The sequence below is a fragment of the Notolepis coatsorum genome (genome assembly GCF_963971535.1).
Source record: "Notolepis coatsorum genome assembly, chromosome: 2".
NCBI lineage: Eukaryota > Metazoa > Chordata > Actinopteri > Aulopiformes > Paralepididae > Notolepis > Notolepis coatsorum.
In genome coordinates, this window is record NC_140166.1 from 187,903,911 (window position 1) to 187,927,782 (window position 23,872).

At 44.0% G+C, this 23,872-nt stretch overlaps 2 protein-coding genes across 2 annotated transcripts in view; one reads left to right on the plus strand and one right to left on the minus strand.

Moving 5' to 3' along the window:
• The window catches only part of ssbp4 (single stranded DNA binding protein 4), a 240,224-nt gene that overhangs the window by 20,577 nt on the left and 195,775 nt on the right, over positions 1–23,872 (plus strand). The window contains 1 exon segment of the mRNA XM_084309168.1: positions 10,678–10,750. Coding sequence (XP_084165294.1) covers positions 10,678–10,750 — 73 coding nt within the window.
• Positions 19,763–22,543, minus strand: LOC311224217 (cell division cycle 5-like protein). Its single transcript, XM_084309112.1, has one exon. It carries the CDS (start codon positions 22,399–22,401, stop codon positions 19,981–19,983), a length of 2,421 nt encoding a protein of 806 aa, XP_084165238.1. The 5' UTR covers positions 22,402–22,543; the 3' UTR covers positions 19,763–19,980.

The window sequence follows — 23,872 nt, forward strand, 5'->3', positions numbered from 1 at the left end:
GATCCACTTCATATTTGGACATATAAAGATTGGCTAGGTTCACAGCGGCTGGAGAGCCCATGCTGAGGCCTCTGTTTTGTAAATAGTATTTATCTTGGAATCTAAAATAATTTCTAGTTAGAACTAGATCCGTTAAACTAACCAGCGCTTCTGTAGGGGGGAGTAATACTTCCCTCGAGTTTAAATAAAAACTCAGCGAGTCCAGCGCATCTGCATGTGGAATGCTGGGGTAAAGGCTGACTACATCTATGGTAACTAGTAAGTCTGTAGGACTAATGTTGCAGGACGAGAGCCTGTTCAAAAAAGTAGTAGTATCCTTCAAGTAACCACGCTGAGAAGAGGCCAAATCCTTAATATGCGCATCTATGAACTGAGAGATTTTTTCTGTGGCAGAGCCAATACCGGAAACAATAGGTCTACCAGGAGGGTTAATCATATCCTTATGGATTTTAGGTAAAGTGTAAATAATAGGAGTAACCGGGTACTCTACGAACATAAACTTAAATTCATTTTCTGTAATTGCCTCAGACAATCTCAGGCTTTTAAGGACCGTTTTGATTTCCGTAGAAAATCTGAACACAGGGTCTGAATTTAGAAGGGTATATACCTCAATCTCATTCAATTGTCTGTTTATCTCAGATATATACGAGCTCTTGTTTTGGAGCACGATACCAGACCCCTTGTCAGCTTTTCTAAAAATTAAATCTTCCTTCTTCATGAGCTCCTTCAGTGCTGCAGACTCCGATTCAAGTAAATTTGGATAAAGATGGGCTTTGTGACTGGTCTCACATAACTTAAGGACATCATTTTGTACTAATCTGCAGAAAGTTTCAACTGAGGGAGGATTGAGATGGGGAGTAAACAGACTACGGGGTTTAAATACTTTTCTATTAAAGGTGTCTGGCTCTATCTCAGGCCTAGCATCAGCATCATCATCACTTATCAACACATTTTCATTAGCGTATTGAGTTCTCTTATCAAACCCTCTGGCATAAAATGCTTTCAACTTAATATTTCTAAAAAACTTAAATAGTTCTACCTTAGTAGTAAATGCATCCACCTTGCGGGCTGGTACAAAAGATAAACCTTTAGACAGGATATTATGATGTGGGTCGCTCAATAATACATCTGAAATGTTGACAATGTTAGATGTAATGCTCATCACCGGAACCGTGGATTTTTTCCTCTGGCCCCGCCTCGTCTTCCTATGGGTTCTCTCTCCGGTCGGGGCGGGAGCGGAGCGTCCTGCTCGCCATCGTAGTGTGATGTGTGCCTGGTGTATGGTGTATGTGTATGGCAGCCATTGAGCCTGCGTAGCCCAAGGTTGGGTGCTATACAGTGGTGGTGAAGGAGGCCATTTACACCCTACATTGTGGGGAGCGCTTTGAGTGTCTAGAAAAAGCGCTATATAAATGTAATGAATTATTATTATTATTATTATTATTATTATTATTATTATTATTATTATTATTATTATTATTATTATTATTATTATTATTATTATTATTATTATTATTATACGGTATATAAAGCACTATTGTACATGCCATCATACAAAGTTATATGGGTAGACCATAGTATGAGGTAGGTAGTTATGATTATTATGATTACTATGATTACAGTGTAGTAGGTATACATTTAGTATAGGCCACATATAAAGTTTGTACAGTATGGGTAACAGCCTAGGGTATAGGCAATGGAGTTCATAGTTCAGAGTTTATATCGTGGGGGGGGGGGGGGGGCTGTCATCGTGGCACAAAGTTCAGGGAAATGACAGCTGACTTGGAGCGGAGGTTCCTGTAGCGCCTCCGTACGGGATGTACGGGTGATGCGTTGGGTGGTTTTCACCACTCTCTGCAGTGCTTTACGGTCTGAGGCAGTGCAGTTGCCATACCAGACGCAGTTGGTGAGTATGCTTTCTATGGCACACTGGTAAAGGTTCACCAGAATCTGAGGAGGTGGGCTTTCCTCAGTCTCCTCAGGAAGAAGATTTGCTGGTGGTGAGCCTTCTTGACCAATGACGAGGTGTTGAGGGTCGAAGAGAGGTCCTCGGAGTTGTGGACTCCCAAGAATTTGAAGCTGGAGACATGCTTGGCCTCTGTCCCATTGATATGGACGGGGCGTGCGCACCGGCTCTAGTCTTCCTGAAGTCTACGATGAGCTCCTTGGTTTTATTGGTGTTGAGGGCCAGGTTGTTGTCGGCGCACCATGCCACCAGGTGCGCACCATGCCACCAGGTGCTGAATGCTGAGGTGAATTCGATGAACAGCATTGTCACAAGGGTATTGCTCTCATCCAGGTGGGAGAGGGCAGAATGTAGCGCTGAGGAGATAGCGTCCTCCATGCTCCTGTTCTCACGGTAGGCAAATTGGTGACTGTCCAGTGAAGGTGATTGGCCAGATTTGAGGTGAGCCAGGACCAGCCTCTCGAAGCACTTCATGATAATGGGGTGAGTGCAACCGGGCGGAAGTTATTGAGGTTCGTGGCAGAGGAGTGTTTCGGCACTGGCACGATGGAGGTGGTATTAAAGCACGCTGGGACAACTGCCTGGGCTAGTGAATCATGATCCACGTTAGCAGAGCAGTGACTCACCATTGTGGTATTGCTTGTGCACCAAATTTTGTTTATATACTTTTTTTTTTAAAGATATTTTCTGGGGCATTTTTAGCACATTCAGCGCCAGGGATTAGTCTGGTCCTTGTGGCTAACGTGCCACGTTTCCATAATATATTTTCACTGTGCGTCACTATGTTTGGAGAGCTATCTATATTCTATATTATAGCTATGGAGACAATACTATAGTCATTTGACAGTGAACATTCTTCCGTCGAACGTGCAAAAAAGAGAATTTTTTCATGCATACGTTCGTGCGTTATCCCGTGGTGAATATAAGTATAGTTTAGGAGTGATCCGGGATAATTCCTGAAACGCTGAGTTATAGGGCGCTACATGTATTCTACTATAAGCGTTGGCGTTTCTTGCCTGGACACACTACTATTTCCAAATCAAATGTATATAACAGGTATTATGTTTCATCATGAATGCATGAAAGGGGGGGGGGGGGTATTTTTTTTATGCTTTGATGGCCAGTAACGGCATTCGTGTTGAACACTACAGAAGCTGATCAGCTGGATCAATATGAAAACATTGTTGGATCAAGCTAAAATCAGATAATCCTTACCTTTGGTCGGGGGTATTCCAAAAAGAATATTCCAATTGTCCAGTATTGGTGTCCATCTGGTCCCGGACATAATTTGGCACAACTTATGGATCGAGTGTGCCAGATGCATTTTGAAGTGGTCAGATGAAGCAATTTACTCGGCTCCGTCTAAATATAGCGCCCGGAGACATTTGAGTGTAACACAGTGTTAGATATAAGGTTTCAAAGGGTGGGCGACACTGCCATCTGGCAGGATGTGGCCGGTATTGCACTTTGGCAATCTCAAAATCCTTTCCTATGGCAACACCGAGGTCAGTGGATGAATAATGAATACAAATATAGAATTAAAGAAAAAACTACCTGCAACACATGTCCCTGGGCCGGATTCGAACCCAAAATGTTGTGATTATGCTGCAAGCGTAGTTACATGGTGCGCCACTGGGGAGCCCTTGTTTATATATACATTAATGCACAAACCTCCACCTCTGGTTTTTCTGGAGCCATCAGCTGTTCTGTCCGCCCTGTAGAGAGTGTGGCCTGGTAGCTCAATAGCACTGTCATGAAGCCAGGAGTCTGTGAAAAGCATGACATTGCAGTCCTTAATCCATTTATGATTGGTAATCCGCAGCCACAGTTCATCCATTTTGTTCGTCAGAGACCACACGTTAGCGAGGAAGATGCTGGGTAACGATAGACTGTGCGCAGTTAGCCTTAAGCTTAGCTCGCAGTCCTCCATGTGTACCCCTCTTCAGTTTACGCTCACAGCGCAGGCGAGGAGCTCAGCCAACCGGTGTGTGATATTATTCCCCGGTGTCCGAGCGATTTCGCTGGGGAGCTGAAGATCGTCAATAATAATACGATATTGTCGGGTGTATGATATGAAAGCAAGACTGTTCTGGGTGAGCAGACCTAAAACAAGTAGGTATATTACCGGTAATTTGCAAAAACTGGAGAGACACTGAGCCTTGCGTTGTACATGTGCCGCCATCTTGGATCTTGAATTTCTATTTGAGTAAAAAAAAAAATAGTCTTCTCAATATCCATATAGGCCTACATCACAGTATCTGCTCAGGTATCGATACTCTCATGTTAAGAAATCCATTTGATGTCCATCATCCCGTTGTACTGCGTAGGCATGGAAGTGTCACTTCAATACAGTGTAAAGATTCCACTGGAATTTTCAATTAACACAAAAATCCTGATTCACAATATTAAAAAGATCCCATGATACGATAACACAGATAACGCAGCCTAGAGATGATTAATCATATGTATATTTTCTCTACCATGACAGTATGACAGTGTGATTCTAAGTTCCCATTCCCTCCCTCATTCCCTCCACTCCCTACCTGCCCTTCTCCAGGCCCTCCTCTCTAGCAGCTAACAAGAAGCCTTTCTGCACAGCCAAGTTACACTTACTGCTTCTGACAGAGTAACAAAAGGTGTCCCCTGAAGCCTGGATTGAATGAGTGTTTTTAAATAATGCATTGCAGCAGGGGCAGGTGCCCATCACTGGGGCATAGAACCCCCTCAGATCACACCGGGCTCCGTCATGAAATTTTCATTGCTGCAGCACTCGTGGGAACCTCTGTTCGATCCTGTACAGCGTGGACGGGGCCTATGGAAGCTGACGCCTGCAGCTTGGTATTTCACACTGCAAAGTAGTGTTGTCACGATACTGGAATTTGAACTTCGATACGATACCTTGAAAAGTATCGATACCACAAAAATGCTAAAAATAAAATAAAATAAAATAAATATATATTTTTATTTATTTGTTTTTTTACAAATGTTGCTTTTGTTGATTCTCCTCAGCTTCTCTCTGGTGAACTTCGATACGATACCTTGAAAAGTATCGATACCACAAAAATGCTAAAAATAAAATAAAATAAAATAAATATATATTTTTATTTATTTGTTTTTTTTACAAATGTTGCTTTTGTTGATTCTCCTCAGCTTCTCTCTGGTACTATAAGAGAAGATAAATATAACACTTTTAAAACCCTTGGCTTTGTTTATCTTTAGATCAGACATTTAAAAATAACTAAATTATCTAATCTAAATCAAATCAAACCCCCCACTCTTAAAAACAAAAACCTGTGTTTAACCTAGCCATCTATAAAACATCATGCTAAAACTGTGAAACAAATGTCCTACTCCCCTAAAGAAAGACTCAGTTATGCAATAATGCTGCTGCTTTTTATTTGATTAAAATCTTTTAGTTAATAATTTCATGACGGTTTCCGGTTTCCGGTTTGCGCAGCTATGCTCGGAGCATTAACGTTACATTTCAACAAGATTGCTGCTAATTAAACACTTCATGGAAACGGGGTAACGTTAACGTTATGTCGAGTTCATAATACGTGTAGTGTAGTATGAACTCGACATAACGTTAACGTTACTCCGTTTCCATGAAGTAATTATATTGTGAATTATAAGGTGGCTAGCTAGCATAAGCTAACGGAAGACCGATTAGCTAACGTTAGCTGTAACGTTACTAACAACGAATCAGCTGTTGATATTATGAGCCATCAGTAGACAACGTCTCATGTATTAAACTAAAGTTAATGGTTTAATGTTTAATGCTTTGTTGACAAGAAGACACTGAAGACGGGTCTGTGAGGGGGAGGAGGAGGAGGGGCAAGCGTGCTCTGCAGCAGCGTGTGTCTGTCTGTCAACAACTTGCGGTAGAAGACTGCGAGCAAGCCAGCTGGTATCGATACTGCAGAAAGTATCGATATTGCGGGAAATGAGTATTGAAACCGTTTTAAATATTCAGAATTGATATGTATCGATTTTTCGATATTTTTGACAACACTACTGCAAAGCAGGTCCTCCTTTTTACATTTTACACCAACTGACTACAGTCTTTTACCCAGAACCTGGGGAGCGTAAATGAACCCTGGAAGACTCTATAGACAAGGAGCTGGAATCTATCCCAGAATAAGGGGATCCATGTTTTCTTCACTTACTAGTGCAGTGCCCGTTCAGGATGGGCCGTTCAGAATGGGCCGATTGCTTGGCTCGATCGGATGAGCGGTTCTCGAGATATGCAAAGGCCAGACAGGAGCATCATGGCTATTTAAACTTACTAGTGCAGTGCTGTGGGTGAATGTGAGTAAGGATTTACTCAGACAAAGGTAGATGCAGTTGATAAGGTTTATTAGCTTACAACCCAGGAGAATTGGCTGGAGAGACCCAACGAGCCAGGGGGATCTCGTAACGGGTTCCTCGAGACAGGGGAAACGTTGGTCTTTATAGGTCATAGGGATGGGTGTGTCCAGGTGAGGAAGACAATTGGATTGGATGGGGGAGTTAGGAGGAGGGGAGGGGGGGAGGGAGACATGGTTTGGGGGGCTGGTGGGGGGTTGAAGGTGAGAGACGAAAGGTGAATGGTAATAGTTGGGTGGGGGGGGGGACTATTCTGCCACAGTGCCCATTCAAAAAGTGGCCATTCTGAGTTGGTGCCTGTTGGGAACACATTCCCGCTTAGAACTGGCCAATTGATTGGCCCCCGGCATTGCGCTCAACCAGAATTGGCGCTTACAGCGTTCTCAAGAACCACTCATCCAATCAACTTCACAATCTACACAGCACCTACTTCGGCCCTCAGCAAGTGTGAAGTCCATCGATTATTAGCCTAATGGTTTTCCAGCAATGCGAAGGACAGACGTGAGCATTATGGCTATTAAAACGTATGATGGTGGCTACAGGGCCATCTATTGGCCAGATGGCACCCAATTTGTCATGGTTATTCAAACATCATATCTACATAAATAGGTTGCAATAGCACAAAGCGTTCAGTCTTGTAATATAGTCCTGTATAGTAATACTAATAATAGTAATACTAATATAATATAGTAATATAGTCCTGCCCACAGTATTTGAACAAATTTCAGGGCCAGCGCTAGTAAAATTTTATGGAATATAAAAAATCTGAAAAAGTTACTTTTTTCGGTTTGCTAAAGATTTGTAGGACGAGTAGCAAATAAACAGTTTTTTTTCCAAAATTCTAAATCTATCTAAAGGCTAATGGGCATGGCTTACATGGATATAAAATTGCCTGGATTCACAGACAGATATAGATTCCTTCATAATGGTGGTACAGTAAATGGTGCATTTATATAGTGCTTTTATCCAAAGCGCTTTACAATTTTGTTCCTCACATTCACCCATTCACTCAGACATTCACACACCAATATATATCCATGTACTGTCTATCTGTATGTCATGTATGTCATATATGTTATGATGAATTGAAAATGGGGGACCCTGATGTAAACAAGACGAAAGTCTTTCTCTGGTCTGCATCCCCGTAACAATTGTGTGTATTGAGCTGTACTGTATTGTACCCATTCTGAAATCTGTTAATAAAATGTTCAATCAATCAATCAATCAAACCTGCTCATCGGGAGAAATTAGGGATTAAGGCGAAACAGTACCCCCTAATAGGCAATTTTTTCAAATAGATATCACTCTGAAACTTTCCCAGTTTGTTATGTACATAAAAACTAAGAAAAAATGTATTGCAAGTTTTCTGAATTGTATGTTTTATATATGCAAATGAGGCACTTCCTCATTAAATATGCTACATTTGCATATATCGCCAAGACACGAATCACTAACATGGATAATGCCAGATTTAAAAACTTGGTTTAAATTTTGTTGATACATTCAAAAACATTTTATAGAAGGGATTGTGGCTATGTCCTCTTATCGATTTTTGCCTAGTTTTGGTATAAAATGTACTATAAACCCGGCTATGAATGATATATCAACAAACCCTTCCGCAATTAGAAGCAGGAAATTGATAGGAAGAAATGTGGAAAGTTTGGTGTGTCTAGGTACTAGGGAAATGAAGTTCCATGTCTTTGTGTGTAAGTAAAATGCATAAAAAACAGTTTTTGAGAAAACGGCCTCAAAGTTTTGTATTGTAAAATGCCACGCAAACAACTTACGTATCTATTTTAGTGATTGGCTGCTGATAAAAAGGATGTTGTCAAGTTTGGTTGCGATAAGATTGTACATCACAAATAGAGGTTTCCAACGATACTAAGGTTGCCATGGTGCATGCAGTAGCCGCTTCAGAACAGTTGTGCGTAAAAGTAGTAACTTTTGGCGCATTTATGAAGAATTTTTTCAGGCTAAATGAAAAAACTAAAATTAAATGTGTGTTATTGACGTTTTATTGTCACTAGTTTCATAGAAGACATGTTTAGGAAGCAAAATATAACAAAATCTCAATATCGTCGAAAAAAAGCAAAAAGGCGATTTCGGGGGTACTGTCTCACCTTAAGTGTCTTGCTCAAGGACACTTCGACACACTGCCCGGGAGGAGCGGGAATCGAACCGGGAACCTTCTGATTACTGTCGCCTCTTTATAGTTAGATTAGATGATGCTGTTACAGCACCACCTATTTGCCAAATGGCACCAAATTTGTCATGGTCACATTGTCATTGTTTTGTAATAGAAGCCCTGCCCACAGCCTTTGAGCAAACCAGCTATAGCAAAACTGTATGGAATATCAAAGATCCCAAAACAAGTAACTTGTGTGAAGGACAAACATAAAGACAGACATACATTCCTTTATAGTTAGATGTTACAGTCAGCTTGTTGAGCATCCAAAAGATGTAGGCCTTATCATAACATACGTTGAAACAAAAAGACAAACTGCAGAATACAAGTATTAATACCTGGCCAAAATAAATTCCTTTTGAACAGAGGATTCACAATTGCAGCAAAATGACTCTACTCATGGTATGCATTTAAATTAGTTTTAACCTCAAACAAGTTTAATTATAGGTGACAGAGTTGTTATTTTAAACACTGTTGACCACTTTCAGTCATCACATAGGGCTGCATATTAACATTTCCAGCAATTGACATGACACTTCCCACAATCCCTAGCGCTCTCCCTCCTCCTGATTGACAGTAATCCCTGACCTGTCCTCAAAGCAGTCAGGCATCCAAACTGAGACGTATAAAGACACATACACACACACACACACACACACACACACACACACACACACACACACACACACACACACACACACACACACACACACACACACACACACACACACACACACACACACACACACACACACACACACACACACACACACACACACAACTGTGTGGCTATAAGAGGATGGTCTTCTGTGCAAAGGCTGTTTCCTTCCCAGAGTGGACATAGAATGTATACATTAATATTCTGGATACTAGCTAATATCCTGGTTAATGTCTTAGAAGGAATAAGGTTTTATATGCATTTTCATATCCACATGATCACCCAACATGTAAATAATAAATATACATTAATACTCTGGATACTAGCTAATAGCCTGGTTAATGTCTTAGAAGGAATAAGGTTTTATATGGATTTTCATATCTGAATGATCACCCAACATGTAAATGCATTAGCAAATGAAATATGGCAAGTATTGGGATAGACCACAAACACAGTAAACAGGGTGTCTACTTCCCTCAGTATCCCAACTAAAGTCTCCATGTCCCAGCAGTCATATTCTGGTCTCTCACAGTAAAGCCTACTGTAAACAGAATATGGCGCTAGCGTGCGCCAGCTCAGACGGAATACTCAAGTATCCCGAATGATATGGGAATGTTAACGTGCATGTGAACAGACACACCCACAGAAAGACATGGGTGTGCTTCCCCCCCTGCTTCTCTCCTTGTTTGTGTGTGTGTGTGTGTGTGTGTGTGTGTGTGTGTGTGTGTGTGTGTGTGTGTGTGTGTGTGTGTGTGTGTGTGTGTGTGTGTGTGTGTGTGTGTGTGTGTGTGTGTGTGTGTGTGTGTGTGTGTGTGTGTGTGTGTGTGTGTGTGTGTGTGTGTGTGTGTATTGATTTCACTTCCAGGAACTCTGGGAATGTGACGCGAACGATAGTAATGACTACCATACAATGACATGAATCCCAACCAGCAGAATGTGTGAACTGCGTGCGAGATACAGTAGCATGACGACTACGTCCCCTGTTGTCTTCTACAGTGTTTTAGTTTGAGCCTCCGTGCCTCAGCGTGGAGCTCCTATAACCACAGGGATGTGGCAGAGTGCCACCAGGACTCTTTACTTAAGCACTGAAGAGCTTAATACTGCTCCTCTGTGGTGGGTCTAATCTCCAATAGAGCAACATCTTGTTTATCCAAAACCTAAATGTGTCAAGTGACACAATAAAGTTTTTTCTGTTAAATGTGCATTTGTTGTTTTTTGGAATTTAGGAATCTTGTCTACATAGAATGAAAATCCAGTGTGCCAGAAATTGAAATCGTGTTTGACGTATTTCATATTTTAATTATTTATTTATATTTTTGGCCAATATGAACATTTTGGTCTTCAAAACAGGCGGCATATTCAAGAGGCTAATGAAGAGGTTTGAAGCAAAAACAGGCATATGGAAGGATGTTTAAAGAATGTGAAACTCAGCAATGACCTTCTCTCTCCCTCTCTGCCCCCCCCCCCTCTCTCTCTCCAACCCCCTCTGTCTCTGTTTTCCAGGTTAGCTTTATATGTGTATGAGTATTTGCTGCACGTCGGCGCACAGAAGTCAGCACAGACCTTCCTGTCAGAGGTAAGAAGTGCTTTTCACATTGACTTCCTGCAGCCAACGAATGAATGGGATTCCTCCTCCATTGTACGGCCAGGGATGGAATTCACATTATAAGTAGCCCCGGGGTCAAGGCCCTGTTAGATAATCTCCCATTGTATCCCATCAGATAATTCAATGTTTGGACATTTTATGAGAATAACGCTATAATAAAATCAATGAGCCAAAGCCAAGTTTAAAACATATAAACAACAGGAATATCCTTTTGATTATTATTATTACTATTATTATTATTATTATTATTATTATTATTATTATTATTATTATTATTATTATTATTATTATTATTATTATTATTATTATTATTATTATTATTATTATTATTATTATTATTATTATTGGGATATGTAACCATGGTATCTATTGTCCCTATCGGATGTCAATACCTGTCCCTCCAGATTAGGTTAACTAAAAAGCTGGTCCAGGTTGAGTGGACCTAAAATATTAAAGGGGCACTTCACCAAAAAAAACAATGCTGATTAATTTGCACATAATCTCAGTACACGTTCAAAAACAGTTTTGCACACATTCATTTTGACAATTATTGAGAGTAAATTAGTCTGAATATGGCCACCATATTCAAGGGACATTGAATCCTTGTGTTGTGTTAATTACAGCTTCATGAAATGATAAGGTAGCAGTCCCTATAAGACAAGGTATTGCTATTTTTTACATAATTTCATGGAGCTGTAATTAGGTAAATTAATGTGTGCAAAACGGTTTAGGGTTTTTGGATGTGTGTTAGATTATGTGCAAAGTGAAGCATTGTTTTAGGTGAAGTGCCCCTTTAAACTCACATCACATAATTATATTTGTACAAATTGTCATGAAACTCACTCATCATAATAGACCTTTTTCATAGCGGCCATTTTTACATGCCATACCAGGGAAACACAGGTGTCACTAATAACATTAATTATGGTTCCCTTCCATTTAGGTGTGCCAGGGTCAGGGACCTGGCTTTGTGCATTGGCTCACTAGAATGCCTCTGGCTCACCTAAATGGAATGTAACCATAATTAATGTTATTAGTTACATCTGTGTTTACCCTGCTGTGACACGTCAACAGAAATGGCCACTGTGACAAAAGGGATATGCAATGAGGTGAATCAGCTCCTCTCGTCGTTCATAATTTCAACTCAGAAAACCCAATGCAGTCAGGTTAGTTTGCTTCGCTGGGTTTTACATAGAAGCTACTGTACAACAACAGCCCTGGCAAGTTAAACCAAGGGTACTCCAGTATTTGAACACTTTACAAACGGTCCCAGGTCTACGAGGCCTATTAGTGTGATAGTCCCCTGAACTGTTGGGAGAGGTAAGGTATCTAATGTGTTGCATCCTCTTCCTTAATGGACATCCTTCCTGCTAATGGTCCGGTGTCTAAGTCCGTCTATCCTGCAACACCTCCTCCACATTGGCGTGGCTTTATTCAGCTCCACTTAATACACTCCTGACCACTGAGAACGCTTTATTGGCATACAGAGGCCAGTCCATATCATTCAACTTTAATACTGGCAGCATTTATATAGCCAAGCTTACTTGTGATGCAAATATGGGGTTTCTGTGGTGGCTGTAGAGGGTCAGAGACCCACTGTGCACATCTTAAAACAAATTGAACTACGTGGCATGTGTTGCAGATGATGCATAACAGGTGTGATTGCTAGGAGGTTGCTGAGAGAACAATATGCAGTTTTAATTGGTCAGCTTGCAAACAACCCACACTGAAGTTTGAAAGCCACACAAACATAAAGCTAGCTTTACTCATGAAACCCCCTGTATGACTCTAGGACACAGTATTTAACACTCGGACCAGAATTACCCCTTCAATTACCCCACAACGGCCTCTCAGAACGTCATTAGAAATGCATTGAAATCGATGATGATATAAAGGGCAACAACTAATGAGCATATATGCTGCATACTGTCATGCTGCATACCGTCATATATGCTGCATACCGTCATATATGCTGCATACTGTCTTTTCTTGAATAAATAAACTACTTAACCGTCAGAAACCTGTGGCTGTTTTTCAGAGGCTGTAGCAGCTCAGTGAGACTAGATGACCATAGGAATCCATTGGTACCAGCCATGTCATGCTAGCTTGTTGGGAAGGGGGCTAAGTAAATATCGCTCCAGTTTTTTGGCGAGGGAAAAACTGGCATGGCAATTTTTTAAGTGGTCCCTTGACCTTAACACATTGTCTGCCACGCAGTATGCCCATCCTTATGCCCAGTCTGCCAGTGCTGTAACCCTATGGAGATGTTTACCTTTTTTGCAGGGCTATAACTTTTTTAATATTATAGCTATATCGACATTACTATGGCCCATTCAACATCGGGTATCTATCGTTCCGGATGTGGGAACGTTATATTTTTTCATTCATACATTGTTGTGTTAGTACCGTCGAGAATATAAGTATGTTTTTAAGGTTTTCTGCAGTAATTCCTAAAATGCGAGTTATAGGCCCTGACGCATATGATAGATTATCGATTGGCGTTTCTTTCCTATACACGCTATATAATTCCTTGATCATCAGTAACGGCTTTATTTAGTATGGGTTGATATGTTGATCAGATGGATTGCCGTGAAATGAATAAACAATCGGGCTGAACATAACGTTATATTCCTCTTACCGTTCGCCGATGAGACTGGAGGAAAAATATTCCAATTATTTGACGTCGATCTGCTAGATCCATTTCCCGTTTGTATGACGCAATAAACGCCGAAATCATATTGATTATTGCGTTTCGAAAGCGATCCCATGCACTCGAGTGTGTATCTAGACCCACGTTACAAGATATTACTGCCGGAGGAATTTCCTCGATGCACTGAGCGCCACTTCCGGTTTGGCTTGGAGTGTAACTCGCCCGACATCCACCAGGCGGCGGTATTGAGGCGTTGCAATATCAGACAGGGTCCAGCTGCAGTCCCGGAGGGAGGCTGGATGAATTATGAATGCCATGGTGAAAAAATTTAATATTGATCCCAAAAACGAGTTAACTCGTTTCTGGCGCACAACGCATGGCGGGCAATAGCGAGTATACTCGTTTTTGGCATCCAATGTGTTAAGATATCTGAATGAAAATGCATTCTATTAATACCCACGAGTCTCCCCTTTACAGACACGCCCACTTCATGCTAATCAAAACAAACAAATGGTATCAACCCAAAGATTGCTGCAACAACTGACGAGACATAATTGAGCCTGGGAATGGCCATCAAATACTTACATCCATGTTCTAAGCCTTTATACACTCTAAACTTAAAACATTTGAATAGGTGCCTAATGTTTAAAATGTATGACTCTCAAGTTAAAGCTAAGTTAAAACTCAAGGATGAATGATTAACGGGTATTTGCTGAAAGAATAAGGAACACATAGGCTACTTGTACTTTTTCTCTCTCACTCTGGTGTTGCGTTGTGGGCCGTTTGGTAACTTTGCTCTGGATCCACTGGGCGTGTTGGATAATTATTTGACAATTATGCCTTGTTTCGCTTCACAATTGGGAATTACCTTGTTCCTGTAAAGTGACTATGAGAGTAAATATTAACGTCATGATTAATATTTATGTCATGCACTGAAATAACAAATTACCCGCGACTGCATTCGGCTGCATATACTGCTGCTAAATAACCATAATTCTTTGGTTATGGATTTTCCCCTGTCTGAATCTAAGTGGAGAGGTTGTAGCGTGAATACTTCGGGGAGAAGGAGTTGCTTTTGCCTTCCTGGAAACGGATTCCTACTGGCCCCATTATGTTAAATGCCGCGAAGTGCGCAATTCTGGCACACAGTCGCTGTATAATCAATCACTATCATAGACTAAACTAAATCTGTAAGATGCCCAAACAGTAGATTTGAATAATGCTGGGGAATATTATGTAATTTAGCTTGTCTTGTCCACTGATCAGTAACAGCCATTCCCCACACAAACTGACAGCTGACTCCCAACTCGCCTGGGCAAACTGAAAGGTCCCTCTCGGTTTTGCAGTATGTAAACATTTGTAATGTTAACGAAGGTTATGTATATAACCAAGTTCTATGAATTATGGTGACGCTCAGCGTCATCTGCACGCACTTCACTTCGTGCACGAGCACTGAATAAAAAATTTCACAATGTACCTTTACATCCCAACATTCGTCTGGCCACACCCTTATCCGCTTAACCTTCATAAGCAGGTGTGTGGTCACCTACTCGCCTCCTTCCCAAACTTTCACCACAAGGTGAGATCAAGGGCCGCAATGGCGTCCTGACGCTCAGCGTCATCTGCACTACAGGAGCTGAGCGGGAGCCTGAAGCTCGACAAATGTACCCCACTGAGGCCCCCCACAACCATCAGACCGGGGAGGACCGAGCCCCCCGACCCTCCCTAATGGAGGATACCCTCCCTATTGGAGGACGGGAGGGAGACGGATCCGACCGTGCGAAGAGGAACTCAAGCAACTCAACGCACAGGGTGAGCAGATCGTGGCTTGACCCCACGACCACGCACACGCACAACCCGCATGCCACCAGGGAACGAACGGAAGAAACAACCCTCGTTACTGCCCCCAAAATCACGGAGTCAAGAGCAAACTCAACCCCATGGCAAGGCCGTAGCAGCGGAGCGCGAAGGAAGACCCAGACCCACTGAAGGAACTGGATCCCCTGGAAAAAAGGGGGCCCGGAGAGGTCAATGACGCCAGGCATCAAGACCCCACCAGGCGGTCACTTAGTGACACCGCCCCCCACATCGCCAGCGTATTCGGACAGGGCCCCTCCAAGAGCGGGCCCTTTCCCCCCAATAGTACACCGCCTGGCACACTGACCCTGCAACACAGGCAGTCAGCATGGCCGTAAAGCACCCAAAAAAGGTTAACCAACGGAAGCAGGCAGCGCACCGGGGAAACCAGGCAGCAGGCTGTAGACCTGAGCCTGGAGCACTGCGGACGAGACAGGCGCCAAAGGGGTCTACTGAAAACAGCCCCCCCGGCGGAAGGGGCGTATGCTGGCGTTGTTGAGCACCATGACAAAGCCTCCATAAAAAAAAACCCACCCAGAGGGGTCGAGGCAGAGAAGGCTGACACGATTGGCAGACGTCATGAACGTGCAGGGGCACACTCAACCGGGTAACCCGGGAGTTGACTCTGCTCCAACACACCAGGGAATCAACCACCCTCTCGGTACACAGACGGTGGTTGTTCCTATAACCCCTCAAGAAAAAACTCCAAAACACACCTGCGGGTATACAGGTGTTTCAGTTTCCAAAAAAGGGTTATCCCAGGCCTACGGTTTCAACGAAACATTACTTCAGACCGGGCCCGGCGGCTCGGGAAGCACACAGGGTTACCAGAGGAGGTCCAGAAGACCACCCCATCAGCCCCCTCTTCGCCATGCGTGAGAGAGGAGCGAAAGAAAGGAGAACCAGCCCCTTATAATAGTGCCAGGTACAAAGTGTACCCAACAAAGGGTCTCCATAACGCCTAACCCTGTGACACCCGGGCCGACCCGGCATTTTTCCCCCTGAAAAAAGCACAAGTCCCTCAGGGTACCAGAACAGCAGATCTGCATCCCCGGCGGACAACGGGTTAACTGACCTGGACCAGCATGACCAGAACCAGTCCCGTGCCCTAACCACGCTGACATGCCCACTCCAGGAGAGGGGGCAGGAATGCGTGTTGATCTAAAACATGAAAAGAGGGCGCCACCCAGACGGTCCTATTTATACCGCGCTCAGTGGCCCACCCCAAGGGCGTGAGACCCCTCTACCTATGTTCTGATCTATTCCGTTAACATCCCCCAGATATGAACGAGAATCGGTCGAGACCCAGTAACAGGCTCTCGGAAGAGGAAAAAAAACCCATCCCAGTTGCCCTATAAAAACGCCGTTTTAATAACAAGCAACCAAGGCGTACTAGCCTCCTGCATGATTCTTAACAGAAAACACCCCGAGCCAGCACTATGTATGCGTCGGGACCCAAAACATATCAATGGACAGTCTAACCAGACCCCACATTGATCCTTCAAGGCGCCTGGGAGAACGACAAGAAGGTTGTCGTGCTTCATATTCTCCACTCTTTTTTATTAAAAAAGAAAGAAACACCGACTGACATGAATCCCACGTGACGCAGCCGAGGGTAAAAATTGTTTACATTTTTACATCCCGCCACCCTCACTACAGAGGAGAGACGGAACTCCTCAGCGAGACTTCCCACGTGAGCCATAGATTGAAAAGTCACGGTAACATTGAGTCATGTGACCAACCGACTCAAGTTACACGTATATCGAGCGTAGTAGAACAGTAGAAAAGTTCCTATGCTCTGCCCCGACAACTTGACAACAACAGACCCTACATACGGGTCTAAACCCACGGAAGCCGTCGTCCAATAGAAACGTGCCTAGTGACGTTTGCTATGACGGGGGGAAACCCAAGACTCAACCGCCCGTGATAGGTGCGGAGTCTGGGAAACCCTCCCCCCCCCCCCCCCCTCCTTGCCAAGCCGCCTAACAGCTTGGCCCTGATTGAATGAAAAGAGATTCCAATAACCCCCTGACCAATCAGAAGAGGGAAGGAGGGGTTTATCCGGTACCCCCTCACAAGCCCAACCCTTGTATACGACAACAACAATAGTGATACCTTCAGTAGCAATGCTAATGAATAGTGCAAGCTAAATCACTGCACGCTAACCACAGACACATCTGTGAACAGGGTTTATAGCAAAACCAAGGTGTGTGAACCCGACACCCGTATCTATGTTGTAAGACACAGAAAATCTGATAGAGAGAGAGAGCGGCTGAGCCGCGGTACGTTTTCATATGAGCATTACTGCAAACCAACACAGTAGTGTTGCAGCTCAATATCACTGTTTAAGCAACAGAGCACATGTAGCACTTGTGTTAATACCAGTAACAGCTGTTTGCCACGGGCACAGTTCTAGGTTCGAATGCGACAAGGAGTAATATACACAATTAAAAGAATTGTAGACCAGAGGCAGAGTTATAACAATAACCGGTGTTTTAATTAAAAGCGCGCTAGCTAAACAGTAATAATACATACGTACGTAAAGTACAACTTATGCTTTGAAGTATCCCTTTTAGAGTAGGTCAGTAACCTCTTCTTGCGGAAGGGTTAGGTCGATATCAAGGCCTAGGTCGATTGGATCAACACATTGGGGTTCGTTCAGACGTCTCTGAGGTTATCATCGGTAACTCTATATTAGTTTATCAGGGAATGCAAATACCTTATTAGGTGAATTGGCCCTTTAAACTCTTTAAACCAGGAAGTGATTCGGCGATAATCGATGTGTCATCTAGAATGGTCTATTATGACATCACCACAAACGTTCTAGAATGTTCTATGTTCTAGAATGTTCTATTATGACATTACCACAAACGTTCTAGAATGTTCTATGTTCTAGAATGTTCTATTATGACATCACCACAAACGGTGTAGAAGGTTCTATGTTCTAGAAGGTTCTATTATAACATCATACAATGGTAGCATTTACCCTCTAACTCTTATAGGGGAATATCTGTATCCATATATCCAGTTAAATCAATTCAAATACAAAATACAATATCAAAATAACATAAGATGAACGGGATTGCCTCCCTTGGAAGTCCTTGTAGTCTCGTTCAGTTCAATCCTACCGGACTAGTGGAGTAGCAATAGTGGTCTGGACTGCTCCGGGATGCTGGTGGAGACTTGCGGCTTCCAGTCGGTTGGTTAGTCCGGTCCGTCTGGGTGATGTTGCTGGTCCGGTGGTCGAGGAGAAAGAGAGCTGGCTTCTTGAGAGCTGGCTGTATATATTGGAAACCAAGATGTTCCGGAACGTTCTATATGACATCATAGGATGACATCACAAAGGTTCCAGAACCTTCAAATCATGACATCATACGCTATATACAGGAAGTGGGACCTCATGGTAAAACAGGAAGTGATAGCTCAGAGATAAACAGGAACTATTTATGTAATTGATAATTATGAATCTGAACCCGGGGTTACATTCTCCCCTTCTATCCTAATGCACGTCCCTGTGCATATTATCCCAGGACTACATTATCACAATCCTATGGGGTTTTGGGGAGTCTGGGCCTAGAATGTTTTACTGTCTAGAAAGTTCTTACCTACTAACATTAACTATTTATGTTCCTATGCTAGTTATGAATCTGAACCCGGGGTTACATTCTCCCCTTCTATCCTAATGCACGTCCCTGTGCATATTATCCCAGGACTACATTATTACAATCCCATGGGGTTCCGGGGAGTCAGAGTCACCTAAAGAGTCTGCGATTACTGAGCTTAGACTCTGTAATATTGACTGGATTATCGTCACTATTGGGTTTCCTAGTCGGTGATAAGTCAGGGTTTTTGGAGGTTCCCTATGTCTTGTCGACCTTCTTGGTTGTTCATCTATGACCTCTCTTTCGGTTTCTCTTTCCACATCGTTGTGGACATTCTCCGGTCCAGCGGGTTCGGTCTCCAGTTCATTCATGTCAGTATTGTTCTCCTCTGAACGCATAACTGGTAAGGTCTTGTCGGGTAGGTTGTCCTCTTCCGGACCCATGTCTGGTAAGTGATTTTCCCGATCCGCTGTATCTGGAGCTCCCTCCGGAATACTGACTCCGTCTGCAGGATCTTGCTCGACAGTGGACACTGGAAAGAGTCGTGTTTCCACCACTAGACCTCCCTGGTCATAGTGATAAGGGAGATCAAGATAGTCATCCTCTGGGTCTTCTCCCTCTGATTCATTCAAGCTTTCTTCTTTTGGGCTCTGTCGAGTTCTTGGTCGCTTAGCTTTGTCCTTTACCGTAGGTCCATCTTCCACAGGGGTAGTAGGAAGGAAGCCGCAAGGTAGCAGTAGGTCTCTGTGGAGCGTTCGTAGTGGGCCATCTCTGGTTTCAGGTCGCACTACATAGACTGGGACATGTCCAGTGTGTTTTTTTTTTTTTTTTTTTTTTTTATGTTGAAAATAAACTTTATTGGTCATGATTAATACAGAAACACAAACGACAGACTCAACAGGGCATGCTCACAATTCTGACAGCACTGCAACATCAGCAAAAAGGCGGGGCTAATCCCTGGGGTTGCCATGGTGCTCATAGAGGCGGGTTCTAGCAGAACAGGAAGGATGTAGAGTGTATGGGGGGGGGCATCAGTGTGTGTATTTGTCTCATTTAGTGTGTGTGTTTATTTAGTGTGAGTATCAGAATGTTTATGTGTGGTTGACCAGGGTCTCTCTATCCGTCATTAGCTCTCCGTATCTCTGCTGCAGCTCTTTCTCTCTCTCCATCTGCCTCTCTACGTCCTCACGCAGCGCCTCTTTTCTGCGTGGTATAGCCGTATCTTCTTGTTTTTTCAGTTGATTGAAGGTCTGGAGCTCAGTAGCAGCCTGCTCCACCTGTTCCCACAGTTCCCCGTGTTGTTTGAGCAGCCCCAGCGCTCTGGACTGGAAGCCTCCCAGCAGGATCTTCAGACGCTTCTCCAGCTTAGCTGCTCGACGAGCCTCTGCTGTCATGTGACCGCGATTCACCTCTAGTTGCTTCTCCAGACTCTCAATGCGGTCTTTCTTAGAGGCCAGATTAGCTCTGGTATACCTGCTATGATTGGCAAGATACAACACCTGTCCGTAACATTCCTCCCATACTTGGCAGTAGGCCTCCATGCTGAGGTCACCATGTCCCATCCCCACCTTCACCACCTCCATCTCTGCTGTTAGCACTGCTGCTGCCTTTTCCATCTCCTCCGTGCTGATTGGCTGGTAGGTGTGAGAGTCCAGATAGGAGATGTGAGAGGCGTTATTGGATGTAGAGGCGGGCCCTCTGGCCTTGCCGCGCTGTGCTTGGTTGGCTGTGTTGAGAGACGGGTGGTGCAGACAGTCATAGTGCATCATGGTGATCATTTCCTGTTTGATGAGCTCCTCAGCCAATTGGAGGTCAGACAGAGGCTCCAGGGAGGCAGGACGAAGTACAGACTCGTTCACCTCTGTAGGTCTTGGTAGACTCCTCTGGACAGCTGTGTGTCTCATCTTCAGATCCTTTTCTTTCTCTGCATCCCGCACAGCCTGTTTGCGGCACTCTATTTCAGAGGCATCCTCTATGAAGCCACCATCAGGGTCCGTCTCCTCCAGGTCTCTCTCAGCATTCTCAGGAAGTACAATCTCAAAGTCATTCTTGGGAACCGGAAGGGACAGCAGACCCTGCTTCAGCTGCTGCAGGCTCTCCCTCTGCAGGTGTTTGGCGTAGGCTGGGTCAGCTAGCTGCTCTTCACTGTTTATGTTCAGCTTGTCTCTCAGCGGAGTTCGAACAGGGGTTAAACCAGGGGTCACAGTCCCTCCTACTCCGGGCTGGGGGGTCATGCTACCCTCTGATCCCGGACCTGGCCCAGGGGTTCTGAATGGAGTAGTGAGGACAGTGTTAGGCGTGTGGACGTTCTGGCGTTGAGGCGTGACTCCACTGAAGTCGCTGTTATTTAGCGGTGTGTTCAGCCCTCCCTTCAGCGGTGTGTCAATGTTGGTCAGCGCCATGAGGTTCTGAGCTTCCTGGAGGATTTTGTCCTGAACAGCCGGGGTGCGGGGGGTACGAAGACCTGATGCCATGGCATTGGTAACGCTGTATTCCGATAGGAGGGTTGAGGAGGCAGAGTTAGTCATGTCACTCTCTTCGGCAGCCTGACGGGCGACTTCACTGGCCACGCCCAGTTTGACCACTTCCTCCAACTCAGCATCACTGATCTGAGGAGCTGGTAGAACTAGTTTGGAGCGTTTCTTGGCGAACTCAGCCACTCCGCTGGTCTGGAGGATGGCAGAAGGCAGGTTGCTTTCTTTCTTCTTCTTTATCTTCTGTCTATCCTTCTTCCTCTCCCTCTCCTCACGCTCATTGCGTAGCTCTCCGTCCAGATGTTGTTGTCTGAGTCGTTTGAAGTTTGGTTCCAGTCCTTCATGCTGCTCCATGCTGGTGTCATAGAAACCCTGAGCAGGCTTCTTTTCAAAGGGGATCTCAGCGTTGTAATCCACTCCTCTCTTCTTCTTTCTCTTTTTCTGCACATCGATCCCTGCTGCTCTCAGCTCCCTGCGCTTCTGAAGAGCAGCCAGACGCCTGGCTTCCTCCAGCTGTTTTTCTCTGGCCTTCCTCTTTGCTTTCTTACCCTGGGTGTTGGCCAGCCTAGCCCTGGCTTCAGACAACATCTCCAACTCATCCTCGTCCATGTCGACAGGGTCAGGTCTGGCAGGTTTAGTTTCTGGGTTGGGGTCGATCTCTCCTGGTTTTAACTTCCTGGGGTCGTCACCCACCTCATCCTCATTATCCCTCTGGGCTGCCTTATCTAGCAAGAACTCGTAGTGCTCCAGACACTGAGCGGCTGTGCGTCCAATAATCGGTGCAATGGTTCTCCACAGGGTCGGCATCAGCTTGGCGAGATGAAGAAGCTTCTCTTCTTCCTCACGACTCCATTCTGTCTTCTTAATGCTGGGATCCAGCCACTCATACCATCGGGCTTTACACTGTTTAGCAGATTTGCGGTGGAGCAGAGAAGCAATACGAGACCATTGATTCTTGCCATATTTCATCACCGCCGCCTTCAAGATCTCATCCTCCGTGTTGCGCCAGACGCCTCCTTTGATCATAATTCTCGGCATGTTGGCTGCTGGTTGTTTCTCCTGCAACAGAAACAGCTGCTAACTGGTAGCCAGTCACACAAACAGAAATTAACCAACTAATACAAAATAACGTTAGTTTGACTAGTTGGTAGTTGGTCAGAAACTAAACAAACCAACACAGTAACTGTAACGAGTGCAAAATGCCCCGGAAGCGGAAATGCACGGACGGAAATGCTAGAAGGATAGTCAGCCAATGGGAGTTGGGGGTGGGACAGCGCACGCATAGATATATATAGAACACTAGATAGCTTAAGGCGGAGTCACTAGCGTCACTGAACCACCGCCATCTTGCCCCAGTCAGCCTTTGAGTGAGGGTGAGTGATCTGCACAGACAAAAATACTCATAACTCGCTGAAATATTGACGGATTGGGCCTTTACTCTAGAATGTTCTATTATGCCATCACCACAACCAGGAAGTGATTCGGCTATAATCGATGTGTCATCTAGAATGGTCTATTATGACATCACCACAAACGTTCTAGAATGTTCTATGTTCTAGAATGTTCTATTATGACATTACCACAAACGTTCTAGAATGTTCTATGTTCTAGAATGTTCTATTATGACATCACCACAAACGGTGTAGTAGGTTCTATGTTCTAGAAGGTTCTATTATAACATCATACAATGGTAGCATTTACCCTCTAACTCTTATAGGGGAATATCTGTATCCATATATCCAGTTAAATCAATTCAAATACAAAATACAATATCAAAATAACATAAGATGAACGGGATTGCCTCCCTTGGAAGTCCTTGTAGTCTCGTTCAGTTCAATCCTACCGGACTAGTGGAGTAGCAATAGTTGAGCACTAGTTGAGCATCATGGGTATTCACATCAGGCTGGCATTAGTCTTATCAAATGTTCCGGGGTTGGCTCGCCATCGGGTATCTATCCAGCTGAGCACGCTTGGTGATGGGTGGTCTGGACTGCTCCGGGATGCTGGTGGAGACTTGCGGCTTCCAGTCGGTTGGTTAGTCCGGTCCGTCTGGGTGATGTTGCTGGTCCGGTGGTCGAGGAGAAAGAGAGCTGGCTTCTTGAGAGCTGGCTGTATATATTGGAAACCAAGATGTTCCGGAACGTTCTATATGACATCATAGGATGACATCACAAAGGTTCCAGAACCTTCAAATCATGACATCATACGCTATATACAGGAAGTGGGACCTCATGGTAAAACAGGAAGTGATAGCTCAGAGATAAACAGGAACTATTTATGTAATTGATAATTATGAATCTGAACCCGGGGTTACATTCTCCCCTTCTATCCTAATGCACGTCCCTGTGCATATTATCCCAGGACTACATTATCACAATCCTATGGGGTTTTGGGGAGTCTGGGCCTAGAATGTTTTACTGTCTAGAAAGTTCTTACCTACTAACATTAACTATTTATGTTCCTATGCTAGTTATGAATCTGAACCCGGGTTACACACACAACTAACCTC

What these genes read in the sequence shown, in the direction of transcription:
- LOC311224217 (XM_084309112.1), bottom strand. Translation starts at nt 22,401, where the DNA reads ATGCCGAGAATTATGATCAAAGGAGGCGTCTGGCGCAACACGGAGGAT.